The sequence below is a fragment of the Equus caballus genome, chromosome 9 (genome assembly GCF_041296265.1).
Source record: "Equus caballus isolate H_3958 breed thoroughbred chromosome 9, TB-T2T, whole genome shotgun sequence".
Taxonomy (NCBI): domain Eukaryota; kingdom Metazoa; phylum Chordata; class Mammalia; order Perissodactyla; family Equidae; genus Equus; species Equus caballus.
In genome coordinates this window covers 12,221,540-12,236,538 of record NC_091692.1, presented here as the reverse complement: position 1 = coordinate 12,236,538, position 14,999 = coordinate 12,221,540, and the positions used below count along the sequence as shown (strand labels likewise).

General features: G+C 37.7%; 1 protein-coding gene across 11 annotated transcripts in view; it reads left to right on the top strand.

Annotated features, from left to right (window-relative positions):
* GDAP1 (ganglioside induced differentiation associated protein 1) overlaps positions 1 to 14,999 on the top strand; it is a 43,969-nt gene that overhangs the window by 20,079 nt on the left and 8,891 nt on the right. Inside the window, exons 4-6 of one of the 11 annotated variants that reach the window (XM_070222119.1) lie at positions 1,149 to 1,274; positions 6,286 to 6,587; positions 7,276 to 7,468. The exons of 3 other annotated variants lie outside the window; for them this stretch is intronic. In XM_070222119.1, coding sequence (XP_070078220.1) covers positions 6,471 to 6,587; positions 7,276 to 7,468 — 310 coding nt within the window. In that variant the 5' untranslated portion in view covers positions 1,149 to 1,274; positions 6,286 to 6,470. Of the gene's footprint in view, positions 1 to 1,148; positions 1,275 to 5,966; positions 6,588 to 7,275; positions 7,469 to 14,236; positions 14,355 to 14,999 lie in introns of those variants that run through there. 7 more of the 11 variants (XM_070222124.1, XM_070222122.1, XM_001491259.6 and 4 more) reach the window with 7 other exon arrangements.

The following is a 14,999-nucleotide window of genomic DNA, read 5'->3' as shown; positions in this document are numbered from 1 at the left end:
AGTAATCCTTGCAACATTAGCATTTTCTTTCTTTAAAGCTTACGTCTTTGAGTTTTTATGCCATTTTTCTCAGGTGGCCAGAGACACTGCAGGCATAAATTAACTTCTCTACTTATTATTTAGTGACTTAAAGAACACAAAAGCAAGGACATTGGAAAAATAAATTCCAAGGTATTATTAAATATTCTAATTTGAATTACAAAGATAAACGCCAAATGATGTTAAATCCCTGGAAAGATGCCTTTAAACATGAAAAGAGAATGCTAAGATAAGGTGTCTGGGAAGACTACCTGAATCATTCATTGGGAAATAGGAAGAAAAAGTCACCTTCCACTGAGAGGCTGGCATTCTATAGTTATGATGAAAGGATGAACTGTACACGAGCACACTGTGAATTACTAAGAAAGCTCTTAACTTTAGGAAATACAAAAAAACCCGGCAATTTCAAGCATTAAGTATCCTCTATAGGACATGCTTTTGCCAAGACTGTGTCTAAATATCCTAGGGGCTTTCATAGTTGCAAACATTTATAAATAGACTTCTTAATTATTGTAACATTAAGGAAAGAAAGGCTAATATTATTCAAATACCAGTAGAGCACACTGGGAAGTGACTTCTTTTTATCACCTTGACTTCTCTCACCTTCATATTGTAAGTGATATTTGCATAATATTAACATAATCATCAAAGTGTTCTTTTAAGGATCTATTCCAACGGGCACAGCATGAAGTCCAGAAAGGAACCTGTGTGGATCTATGAGTAGTATCTAAGTATTTTATCATTTATTTCTTTTACTAGAAAAATTTAAATTCCACCTAATGCTGATTATTCCCCTATGGTTTTGAAATATAAATGGGTAAAACGCACATTAAATTATTATAGAGAATTGCCAAAAACGAAGTTCCAAAGTACAGCCCATCTAGCAGACATGCTCCTCTGACTGGAGGACATACCATATTAATAGTTAACATTTACCCAGAGTGTTAAAAATACCAGTTATTTTTTTACCATTGTATCATTATTATGTGCTCTAATTTTTACATACCTTGTGCTAAACATTGTGTTAAATATTTGGCATTTTAAAAAACCACAATTAACCTTCAATGTATTTCAGTGAAGGTGGTGTGATCACTTCATCTGGTTTATAGGTGAGGAAGCTGTCCCGTGATCACGTAGCTGGCGAGCGGTGGATCCAGGATTTGAATCCAGTTCTGACTTTAGAGTCTGAGCTCTTAACTACTGCTTCATGCTCTGGAGTGGAGGGTGATGCTAAGGTACGGTGGAGAAATTACAGGGGAAAGTATAACCTCAGGCACTGCATTCATACAGTGAGAGGACCCACAGTGTCCTAATCCTTCATTGTAAACTCAAGAAACTCAGCAGAAGTCAACTGTGACGTAATGGATAAATAATAGAAGGCTCCAGAATTGGCCCTGTGTCTAGGCCGAGGCAAATGGTGGGCCATGCACAAGCTGTGGGATATGGTTACATGGGCGTAGAATTTGGAGCTAGAAGCCTTGTTTTAGTTTTTGCTCTGCAAATTTTAGTGGCGTGGTTAACTTCATATCTCACTGCTAATTCCTTATCTCTAAGAGAGGGTTGTTGGGAAAATCAAATGAGTACTGTTTTTTTAAAGCTCTTTATAAACTTGTAGAAGGAAATTAGATACTATTAGAGAAATGTTGGTATAAATTTGTAATAAGCGTTGGTTTAGTTTTAGCAGGATATTCTTCCTATCTTCTTTCTCTCCATTTTTTCTATGAACTCTAAACAATCTTGGGCAAAAAGTTCCTGAAGTAAAACCCTTAGTGACTTAAGGAATAAGAAATACTTGCTTATGCGACTACTGAATCACAGCCGATGACTCTGTGGTCATCCTTCATACACTAAGGCTGTATCTTGTGGTGGTGAGAACATGAACCCTAGACCAGACTTCTGGGGTTACATCCCCCTTTTGACACTTGCTAATAGAGTGAGTTTGGGAAATTTCCTGACCTCTCTGTGCCTCAATATCCTCATCTATAAAATGGATGTGGTATTTCTCCCTGCCTTAAAGGATTTTGAAGTGTTAAGTACAACATCCATAGAAAGCCCTCGAAATAGTTCCTGGCACACACTCCAAAAACTATTAGCAACCATATCGTGCAAATGCATACTTGTTTGAATTGTATATTGGTCCATATTCATGTATCTATTCTGAAATGAGAGATGGATGAGAGAAGGTGGACAGGGACATCAAATCCTTTCCACCAGAAATATGGCTGAAAGTGTATTCTGTACTAAAAAGATAAAGAATTTAGTGCATCGTTCACATTAGTAGTCATTCACTGAGAAACTAGAAAATTAATCAAATTATTATCAGTCTACAGTAACCTCACAGCTAGAACCTCCTGAATTAATAAGTTGCACTTGGTATTAAATATGATTATTTGCTCTGGGATGCAAGAAAGTCCACAGGAAACATTTCAGAATTTTAACAGCAAGTCTAGGCTCTTCTAAGGTCTTTGAGGCTTTTGCTTAGAAGCCTGCAGGGGGGTCATCTACATTTTCGAGGGGAAAGTGGAAGAATCTTGGCATCTTGAGCCTCTAAATTCTAACTCGTGATTTGCTTGGCACCATGGGGTTTTACTGGGCTGTTTTGTGGAGGTGGTTCCAAATTATTTAACCTTTTCTTCCAGATACCATAAATCAGGCTTTGAATTTCCTGCACTCTTCTGCTCTACAAATTTTACAGATGGGGCAAACTAGAGCCTGAGGATTAGGATGGTTCATCAATTATACGCCAAATTGGTAGTTCTCAAACTTAATGTGCATCAGAAAAACTGATGGATGGTTTCCCTTCAGTTTAAAAGTCTGCAGGGCTTTTTAGGGGCTGGCCCGGTGGTGCAACGGTTAAGTTCTAACGTTCGGTTTCTCGGTGGCCCTGGGTTCACCGGTTCGGATCCTGGGTGCGGACATGGTGCTGCTTGGCACGCCATGCTGTGCTAGGCATCCCATGTATAAAGTAACGGAAGATGGGCATGGATATTAGCTCAGGGCCAGGCTTCCTCAGCAAAAAAGAGGAGGACTGGTAGTAGTTAGCTCAGGGCTAATCTTCCTCAAAAAAATTGAAAAAATAAAAAGCTGCAGGGCTTTTTAAAACCCTGATTGCTAGGCTCCACCTCCAGAGTTTCTGATTCAGTAGAATGTACATTTCTAACAAGTTCTCAGGTGATGCCGGTCTGTTTGTCAGGGGACCACCTTTGAGAGCCATTGTGATAAGTCAAATACAGGAGACAAGTTGATTAGGGCTCCTGTAAACTAGTCAGAACCATCCTAATTCTTTTACCAAATCGATGCACTTGATGAGCCATCTTTTCTCTCATTCAATTAGATAATACTTAAGAGTTTCGTAGGTGCTTGAGAATATCAGGTAACAGAAGTTGTTTATATTTGAGATAAAAATTCTCAAAACTAGTTTCTAATTAAGGACTTCCCCCAGCCGTTTTTTCCCCTATGTGTAAACCAATTATAAGTCCTATGCAATTCACATAGTCAGATAACTGACATGGGTCAGGGCAGAGCAGGCAGAGTAGCTACTGGGGGCTTGGTTGGTATTAAAGTTGCTACTCTCAAGAGAAAGTGGAGAAAATTCTATTTTTTATATATGTACAAAATTTCTTTTCCTAATTTGGGAAACTTTGGTTTTCAACTAGATAGCTTAATTAGTTAAATATATTCTCTGGAAAGTATCACCATTTCTGTTTTCTAATTTGTCAAGGAAAAAAATAGCAGGGGATTGATTATTCTCAAAAATATAGAGACCCCTTGTGGTCATTCGTAAAAGTACTTTAAAAAACAGAGACCTAGAGTATCCCAATTTGTCAAAAGGTTTCAAGATCTCTGGCTTAGTTGACATACATAAATATATTGAATATCTGTCAAAATAGATAAGTAATAGGACTTTACATAATGGTAACTTCTATAAATATGTACATCATTCAGCCATAACAGTTCTCCATGATATATTAAAACTTGATTGAAGCATAAGACATAAAGGAAAGTGCGCAAATCATAATTGTCTAGCTCTAGGAATTTTCCGAAACTGGAGATATCTGTATAGTCAGCATATCTGGTAGATTTTTATCATAATTTTATAGGAGGGTGACTCAGGCTTGGAAAGGTTATGTGATCTGTTTCATAACATCAATCAAATCCATTTTAACTTCGTTCACTCAGAAATGTTTCAATGAATAAAGAATTTCAATAAATATTAACATAAAAGACAGTCAATTTAGAAAGCCAGGATCCACAGTCCAGATATATAAGTATCAAATTTTGTTAAATGAAATTACTTTTACACAGAGAATTTCTAGAGCAGAAGACTAAACAGGCCAAAATTTATTATTATTATTATTATTTGTTGTTGTTTGTAATTGTTTGCTGTTTGTGGTGGTGATCTAGCTTTTTCCTCTATTAATTATATGCAGTTTTGGAGCATCTTTCACTTTTGGTTCCTACTTTGGGTTCCTGGGGATACTAAGAATAATATTCCGTCCTTGCCCCTAAGAGGCTCAGAGTCTAATGTGCAAGAGAGACATATAAACATAGTTTGATACAGTACTTTGTGCTCTAAGGGGAGTGTATATATCTCTGTGGACTAATTTTCAGGAAGGTGGCTATGTTTTCCCCAGAGTACACCCCAGGCTGTGTAAAGCTTGAAAGTCCACAATTTTCTCTCTTTGGTTTAAAGCTAGCATAGTGTATTAGAAAATAATACTTGACTAGTAGTCAGAAAACTTGTGTTTGAGTTATAGCTCTTTCACTTACTAGCTCTAGGATTTGGGACTAGTCTCTCAGTCACTAAACCTTATTTCCTCAACTATAAATTAGGACACAATTTAGTAGAAGCTCTGAATAAACATGTGATTGGATAATAAGGTTTTTATATTGCTGACAAGTGGCTTTTATTAGGATGGAAAATAGGAGATTATGGATCAATGAAAGAAGATGTAACAGTCTTTTTCTACCTCTGTCATCATTTAAAAACAAAACAGACACCATTAGGTTTCCTTATCTCTTCTGTTTAGTGATATTCTTTTAATATTAAAAACTTTAAGAAGTAAAAGCAGCACATATTCAGTATAGAAAAATTACAGTATATAGAAGCATAAAGAAATAAAAGCCACCTATATTATACAAGGTTGATGTATTAATGAAGACAGATTAAGACAATAATACCCGGAAACCACCAAGTAACAGTGGCTCAAAGAACAATAAATGAAGTATTGTAAAGGGGAGGAAGGACCTCATGAGATTTTGTCTCTTCCCAGGGGCCTTTTCTGACATGAGCTGCATGCCTGCCTCGCTTTTCTCATAGTACCTTGTGTTCACCCTAAGACTGACAGTTCTCCTCTCTATTGTGGTGTCTATTTATTTTGTTGTCTCTGCCATCAGACTTACATCTTGGGTCCCGGGTGTCAGTCTTATATTCCCAGGGCCTAGCTTAAACATGGAACATGGTAGGTGCTCCATAAATAATTGCAAATGAATTATACAAGCATTCATTTCATGGTCGTATTAATACATATTTACTGAAAGAGAAATTTCATTAATTTACTGTTACACCAAATTTTAAGAGGTATACAATAATAACTAGATTAGTATAATATTATGATTTTGACCATGGCTATAAAGAGAATGTTTATAAGGCAACTGAACTTGTGAATAATATTGAGTGCCTATGACATGCCAGGCTGTTTTGAGCATTTAACATCATATTTACTTATTTAATTCTCACAAAAACCTTCTGGGGAAATAGAATTATCTCCACTTCAAAAATCGGAAAAATTGAAAACCCAGGACATGAACTCAGGTAGCTATGCTCTAAAAATTCTGTGTTTAACAACTAGGTTATTTTACCTCTCCATTGTTTATGAGATTTATTATTATTATTAATTATTGTTATTATTTGCATCACTCCATAGTAGCATCTTCTAATGAGAACTCATAGGTCCTCATCCTGTGGTTTTGTCTGTCAACCAGAACTTCTCTTCCGCCAAAGGGACAGACTCTCCAAGAGGAACTCTAAGTATGTTGTGAAATTGCTGCTTTCATATCTGAGCAACCTCTACTCCACCTCCAAAACCGATGGGTTATTTGTAATCAACATTATTCATTACTCATTTTATAATCCGGGACTCACACTTTAGATTGTTTCCCTTAAAAAACATCCCGTTGCACCTCCCACGTAACTTCCGTATTCCAGAGGCTTTCTGGCGCGCAGACACTGCCGCATCTTTGCAGATTCGGCCCCGCAGCTTTCTCGCCGCCGAAACTACACTTCCCAGCCGTCTGTTCGGCCGTGCGGACTCGCCTTTCCCGGCTCCCGGAGGCTTCACGGAAAATCTAACGACGCTTTGCCGAGCAGTGTGGGTGGGAGAAGCACAGGGCGGACAGTCGAGGCCCTCCGGCCGCTCGCGCACCTCGAGATGGCCCGGAGGCAGGACGAGCAGAGAGGGAGCGCTCCCTTGATGGCGGAAGGCAAGTCGGACGCGGAGGTTAAGCTCATTCTGTACCACTGGACGCATTCCTTCAGCTCGCAAAAGGTACAGGCCTCGGCTGGGGCGGGCCTCGCGGATCGGGTTTCAGCACCAGGACAGCTCCCTCTGGGTCTCGCCCGGTCCGCGGGCCCACCGAGAAATGGGCCTCCCACGCCCTAACCCGGCGGGCGCGCCCTGGAGGGCAGGGATGCTCCTTGAGGGGGAGCAGAGAGAATCAGTCTGAGACGGAAAGGCACTGCCACTCGTGAAATGCGACAAAAAAGCATCACTTTCGGTTTTTGGACTGCAGGCCTTGCCGCCTGGGCCTTGGAGACTGAGGCAGAGGGAAGCGCCTTCCTGTAAATGCATAACATACAGTTCCTTCTTTTACTCTTTCTTGTTCGTATTTACTCTCTTCAACGAGGCCTAACATACCTATATTTTAGATTCTTGTTGGGGGAGGACACATGGGTCCTAATTAGGCTTAGGACCCAAAGAAAGTAGTGGTGATGACAAAGGTGACTGTGAAATGAATATAGCCAGAATCATTCTTATTTTATTATCTTTTCTAATCTATAAGAGTAAGACTCTAGAATATATCTCACTTATTAATTCCAGGAAAAGGAATAGTTAAAAAGAATGTTGAAAATATTAGTAACTCAGGAAAGCACGGAAAAGCTGCTCAGTGGTGTTCAGGGACGTCATTTAATTGATGGTCTGGATGTGTTGTGGTAACCAGTGTGAACTCTTCCAGGTGCGCCTGGTAATTGCTGAAAAGGCATTGAAGTGCGAGGAACATGATGTAAGTCTGCCCCTGAGTGAGCACAATGAGCCTTGGTTTATGCGTTTGAACTCAACTGGAGAAGTGCCTGTCCTTATCCACGGGGAAAACATTATTTGTGAGGCCACTCAGATCATTGATTATCTTGAACAGACTTTCCTGGATGGTAATGTTAAGGCTATTTGTGATTTCTTGGATTTACTTTCTACACAAATATATGTGTCTCCTCCCTCCCTGTTTGCTTCCTCCCTTCCTGCTTTCCTTCCTTCCTTGCTTCCTCCCTCCCTCCCTCCTTCCTTCTTTTTGGTTTCATGATGGTGGTTTAGTGCTAAAAACCTTTTCCATTTCCATAAGCACACAAATACAAAATTGATCAATGACATAAATTTTGTATAAGCCAGTGTAACTTCATTTAAAACATTTCATGTAAACTACAAATTTTAATGTTGGAATTTTCAGATTCACTTGCAAAAAACCTTGCAGGTGTGTGGCTTGTAGTGGTGATTTATTAGCCTTGAAGTCAAATTCATAATATTGATTCTAAATATACACTGTGAAAATCAGTTTCATCTCGTTTACCAAATGGTTCCACCTTAAAAACAACAGGAGGGAAAAAGAGGAATAAATCTTAGGCAAGGGAGAATAGAATGTTGGTATACTTGGAGATCTTTGTCCTTGTTACTTATTGCAATTTGAATTTTATATCTTTTGTAAGGAATTATAGGGCTTAAATTTGTATCGTGTTTTTAAGTAATAATCATTTATTGACAGCCTGTTTCATGTCAGGCATTTAATAATTTCTATTCAGTCTTTAAAAGGACCCATCTAAGACCGGCATGATAGACTAGTTGCTCCCATTTTATACACGAGGAAAGAGAAACAGAAGCGTTGCCTAAGGTAATATAGCTATTTTATGGCAGAGTAGGGCTGGAATGCAAGTCTTTCAAATCCAAACCTTCATATTACACTGACTCTCTCCCATAGTCGTTGCCACTTATGCATTGTCTCACTTGTTCCTAATGACAACCATTTGAGGTAAACTGTAGCTTCAATATTTGCTTGAGATTACAGCTGATCAGTGGCAGAATTGAGAGCAGAAGAGAGGTCTGCTAGCTTTCAGCTGAGTAGTCTTCTAAAACAGAAAGCTGCATGAGATCCAGTTACTCTCCATCTACCACCAGTTAGGTTGATGTTAATTGGGCAAATAACGCCAGAATATGGCCCCAAACTACTGGAAGCTGAGAAGGGATGTTACTAGGCAAAAAAATGTCTGAGATATTTAGAAGGAAAATAGGAATGGGACCTAAATGGCGGTGGTGGTGGAGAAACCCCAGGGAATTAGATTAGCAATGGGCTACCCCTGTTCTTAGTGCAAGTGTTTAGTTCCCTAGGATTCTCATTGGAGGTTTTGGTTAGAGGTGGCCATTGATCCAAACCAAATACTTTCATGAACTGCTTTCTCCTTCACTGTTATTTACTATCCCTTGTAAGTCTGTATGCTTGGGACTGTACCAAAAATGGTACCCAATTGATTTAAGACAGTTTTTCTCTACCTTGAGCTTTTTGGAAATGGATGAGTCGGTTAAATGATAATTTGTATTTCTTGGGAGAAGTGGTTGTAATAATGTGAATAAAATAAAATAATTATATAAGAATTCTATTTTAAATAATCAAAAATTTAAAAAGATACAGTAAATGGAAAATCATTTTTAAATCTTTTGTTCACATCTCTTCAACTACTACTGCTACCGTCCTCCGCCTCCTCCTCCTCTTCTCCTTACATTGTTTCACCTCTAAGATATTCAGTGATATAACATGTTACTTTACAACATAGTAATCTTAAAGATTATTAGGCTTTCTTAAAATTTTCTGCAGTCTTTTTCTTTTGCTTTGACTATCCAATAACAAAACTGAAATATATTCTGAGTCCTGGTCAAACAAGGGAAATACTGAGTTGTTCTTCTTATTAGTCTTTATTGAATCAGAGGAGAAAGCACCAGGAGCCACACATTAAGAGGAACGATGGAAACTAAGGAGTTTAATTCTGGTTGTGCCAAGAGAATAAATCGTCAAGAATCCTAGCTCAGTCTGAAGCTGTCGTGAACTTGTTGCATACCCTTGGCGACTTGACTTCTCTGCTTGTTCTTTTGGATTCGGTGATAGACTTTTATCAATTTTGGAGATACAGCAAGTCCAACCAATTCTTATTTCACTCTTTCCCAGGAGAGTAGCCATTTCAGTTGGAAAGGGTTCAAAGAAGATTAAGATTAAGGGACCTGAAACCCATGGTAGATATGAAGGTAGCAAGATAACAATTAGTGACATAAATGAAGGCTAGTCTAGTCCAAAGACGAAGTTTATCCCAAAGTATTAAAATAAAAAACAAACGTGTAAGTGTCGTCACAATTATCATCAAGATAATGTATATTTGTCATTAAGAACTCATGGAGATAAGGAAAAAAGCCTGACAAGAGATAGACAAATCTTATCCTAATTGTCACGGAGGGGGAAAGGTGAATTCTGTCAATCCTTGCTACTTAAAATGTGTTCCATTGGCCAAGAGCATTGCTATTGCCTGGGAGTTTGTTAGAAATGCAGACTCCTAGACTCTACTGCAGATCTCTTGAATTAGAATCTGCATTTTAACAAGATCCATACATTAAATGTTGAGAAGGACTGCTACGCATTTACTGTGCGTTAAGTAATTGCCTAAGATTTAAGCAGTGCTGTAAGTTACTGTCTTTAAGTGTGGCAGAGTTCCAGGATGGATGGTGAAAACTTAAAATATATATATATTTTGGTATCTCAGTTAAAAGGAACCAGCTTAGGTTTTACATTACTGGAGAATGTCTTTAACCGAAACTTAAAGAAAAATGAGTCTGTTATCTGCTGGGTATGGTTCTAGATATAGTATATCTTGATTTAAGTAGAGCATTTGAGATTACTTCATGTGATATGCTTGTGGAATGGACCAAATATGGCTGGATGAAAGTAATGCCCATTTTCAGATGAATAAACCACTACATTGAAGAATATTCATTTATAAACTTCTTATAGTAGGTTGCCCGTTTAGCTATAGACTTTCATTTTACTTATCCTGTAATAATTTTATTACACTTTAATTATTTCAATTACTTGTAGAACACGTAAACACCATAAGGTCAGAGACAGTGTCTCATCATCAACTGTATCCCCAATGCTTTGTATGGTGCATGTTATTTAATATAAGCTTAATAAATACTTTCAAATGATTAAAATGAATGAATTATTGAAAACAGATATCAGCCTGGACAGGGATCTGACACTGCCGGTGTTGTTATAGGCTTCTATTCTCTGACTTAAGCTTAACAATTCTATAAATGACTTGAATAAAGACGTAGTAGAAATGCTATTTCATTTGCAAATGATAATAGCTGGGATAATTAAAATGATGACTAGCTTATGAAATGCTTCTCATGGAATAATAATATGGAAAAATAACTATGATAAAGTTTAACAAGGCTAAATCTAGTAAGTGAATTTTGTTTTTAAAAATCAACTGCATTAGGGGCTGGCCCCGTGGCCGAGTGGTTAAGTTCGCTCGCTCCGCTGCAGGCGGCCCAGTGTTTCGTTAGTTCGAATCCTGGGCGCGGACATGGCACTGCTCATCAGACCACGCTGAGGCAGCATCCCACATGCCACAACTAGAAGAACCCACAACGAAGAATACACAACTATGTACTGGGGGGCTTTGGGGAGAAAAAGGAAAAAATAAAATCTTTAAAAATCAACTGCATTAATGAAGGATGGGAGACCTGGCTTGCTTTACCAATAAAAGCCAATATTAAAATAAAAGGCTAGTATGATCTCTAGAACTATAGGTTCTATCCAGAACATGGTGAACTGTGACCCACTGTATGCTGAAATGGTCATTTTCTTCAATTATGGATGGAACTTTGAGGAACCTTGACCAATTAGAATGATAATAAGTCAATGGATTTCGTGAGGCATGTAGTTGCTCATGGTTGTTATAGGAGACCTTAATTAAGTGTATCCATTCATCTAAATAACACAGTGTAGTCAGTTGGTATCTCCTTCGCTGTTATTTGCCATCCCCCATTAGTCTATTAGCTGGGGATTGTACTAAAAATGATGGCTTGCTGACCTGTAGACCTTTCTCACCTTTCTGTGTAATCAGTATTTACATCCTCGTGCTTTGGGATAAGTCCATTAAGTAACTGGTAGTTTGGGGGTGGAAGTCTGATAGCCAAGGCAATCCTTCTCAAGTCTTAGTCTAAAAAAGTGAATATCTAAGTTGGGGGATGGCTATGCTTGATTTCTTTTTTTTTTGAAAGCAGTTATGTGAAAAACTAGTGTAGACATCAGTGATATTCCTGAGGTCAGAACTTGGGTCAAAGGAAGAATTTAGAAGTACTCTGTAATGGCTGCTCAACCAAGGGCTGGCCAAGAGCAATCTCTTCATTCATTCTCTCAGTAGCTATTTATTGGGTATTAATTGGTGCATGGTCCTGGGATATTTCAAAGATCCCAAATCATTAGAAGCTTACTACTCTTCAAAGATTATTTTATAAAGTTTTTAATGATGCCAAACCTGTCTGTAATACATGTGTGTGCTATTATTACTATTCACTTTGACAGACTCTTTTCATGTACATGACACCTTTTTCTATCTGGGCACGTAGTGAAGAATAGTTATATTGAAGCAAGCAATTGAGTAAGCTCGATGAGATATGGTGGGAAGCAAACTAGGGAAACTCAGGAGCGGTGGATGTAACAAGTGAATATTCACACTAATAATAGGGATTTTAAATCTAGATATTTCTTATACTAATAATATCCTCTTTCAGTGAACTTTAGCTTGGCCACTAGATAGATAATAAAAAAGAATGTGGGCAGGAAATAACTACAAAATACCAGAACACGTACTATTTATTACTACCAAATAACTCAGTGGTATCCTGGAATCAAGGATATCATATAGTGAATATTGAATTTTGGTAATTTAATATATTATATAACAATTCTCTGAAGATCGTGTCTCATGTCTTTCATCTATAAATATCATTTGAAATATTCTTAGGAAACAGGGCTCAGTTTGGAAATAATCAAAGTATTCTGATATGATATTGAAGTATCACATATAAGTCTGGTTAGGAAATATTAATTTATTTTTTAGATACAATTATATCAATATATGTTGAAAATCAACCTCATCAGATTTTAAAAAGAACATTAATTCTGAGGTTGTCCCTACATTAAAAAATACAGTTATGTAAGACATTTCCAGTTATTGTTAAGGTTCATAGAATAAATAATTTTATATCTTCAATATAAGGCTCTTGTATATAGTTGAATAACTATATATGCCTTTTAGCACATCTACTGAAATTGCAAAATTGCACCAACATTCTGAGTGTGGAGAAAATATAGTACATCGTAAGGAAAAGAGAATGCGTCTTTAAAACTCATGATTGTGACAATGAAAGTAGCTTTAAAACGTAACTTTTTTCTCTCTGTGATTTGTCCGATTTTAGTGGACTAGTGGAGGTATTAAAATGCAGAGGTCCTAGTTCTGTATTATGTGTATCCAATGGTTGGAACAAACTGTCTAATAAAAGGGTTTTTGCCCCCTGATTACAAATATTTCTTTTAAAAGTCTTAAATACAATACCAATTAAATAAAAAGTGGTTAAATATTTAAGGTATAAAATTTATTGAAAATAATCATATAAATTTGGCTCCCTCTCTGAAAATCCTGGGTGCATATAGTGAACTTGTATAATTTGACACCATGTGCTTTTTCTCATCTGTGTTTAGACTTGATTTTTCTAGTCCCCAAGTTATAATGGCCTTGAATTGTAGTCAGTTTGTAACCATATCTTTTACTTCCAGTCATAAGTAATTGTTTACCATTATTATTATATATATATATATATATTTTTTTTAAAGATTGGCACCTAGGCTAACAACTGTTGCCAATCTTCGTTTTTTTGCTTTGTTTTGCTTTTAGGATTGGCACCTGGGCTAACAAGTGTTGCCAATCTTTTTTTTTTTAATTCTTTTTTCTGCTTTATTTCGCAACTGCGCCCCCATACATAGTTGTATATCTTAGTTGCAGGTCCTTCTAGTTGTGGGATGTGGGACGCCGCCTCAACGTGGCCTGACGAGTGATGCCATGTCCGCACCCAGGATCCGAACCCTGGGCCGCCACAGTGGAGCGTGTGAACTTAACCACTCAGCCACGGAGCCGGCCCCATTATTATATTTTTTGATGGCCTAGTGTATGATAAATTGAAGGGTAGAATTTTGTTCAGCTACATGATATATATGCATATATATTATATACTAATATCATCACTAAGTGATCTGAGTAAAATAAAAAATCAGCAAAGGGATAGAGTTAGAAATGAAGACTAATTGTTTTCATTGAGCTAATAAGGAAGACCTGAAAGTTATTCAGATAGACCCAGGGGGAGTCTTTCTCGAAAACAAGGCATAATAATGCCTCCTTTGTCTGCCATCACTGGAGAAGGAAGGAAAGCAGAGTAAGTGAATTCAGTAAAATAATGGAAGCTTATGCCTTTAAGGCCATAAATTCTTTTTATTTTTTGCTCTTGGGGAAACTGAATGTAATTTTTTGAAAATGGCTCAGAGCCATTGTTATTCTAACCAGCAGTACAGGGACTTGAGAATGTACGGAGCTGTTAGTCCCCATTAAATGGCTGCAGAATGCTTTTATTGTTTCTGATTTTATAAAAAATCTTTTGTTTTCTCTCATTGTTTATCACATCTTTCTGCTTTATGTGTCTCTGCCTGTTTCTAATTTGCCGCTTATATTTGATGCAATATAAGACCTGCCTTGTCTCCTACTCAGATCTTCTAGAAAGTCAGGTCTGATGCCAACTTATTTCTTTATTCTTATTTATTCTTCCAGCTTAGTCACTAATCCTGGCTTCCACTCCTGCAACCCGTTCCCCAGTCTTCTCATTGTCTGCTTCTTAAAAGTCCCCTGATTCTCCATCCTGCCTATTGCTTTCTCACTCCTGATTGAGGTACAATACCAAGAAAATATTTTCTTTTTTTCGTAGTATAACAAAGATGCTGTATGGAAGGATTGGAAAAGAAAATAGGATTAGAGTGAGAGTGAAGATTTCCTGCATAATTCAAAGGAAATGCCCAATTGTCTTTTGAAAAACTGTTTCCAGAGGCAGTGGGCACTACTGTGCTCAGGTGTGAGGAGGAAGATGGCAACGCATTGCAGGTGTGATCCTGGACAGGGTGTCCTTGAAGAGAGGACGTGAGCCTGGAAGAGAACTGGGTTCAGTGGGTCTCTTATGCTCTGTCTGGCAGTGTTTCAGGAGGTTGTTATACAGCAATGGTGCACCATGTAGAAGAAAATTATTTTCATAGACTTAAACATTTGTCCTTTGACGAATTTAGGCTTGGCCAGATGGAACTTGCCCAGAAAGCAATTAGACATTATTTTTTCTATGCTCATTCACTTTCCCAGGAAGGAAGTGGTGTGCCCTTCTGGAGACAAGCCCCAGGCCTGGCCCCAGAAGGCAGCCAGAGCCAGTAGCCATAAATTGAACCATTTGGGAAACATTTTTAAAGGCTGTACCATTTATGATTATTAACCTTAGGTTCTTGGACTCCTAAAGCAGTGGTTCTTAAACTTTTTGGTTTCAGGGCCCCTC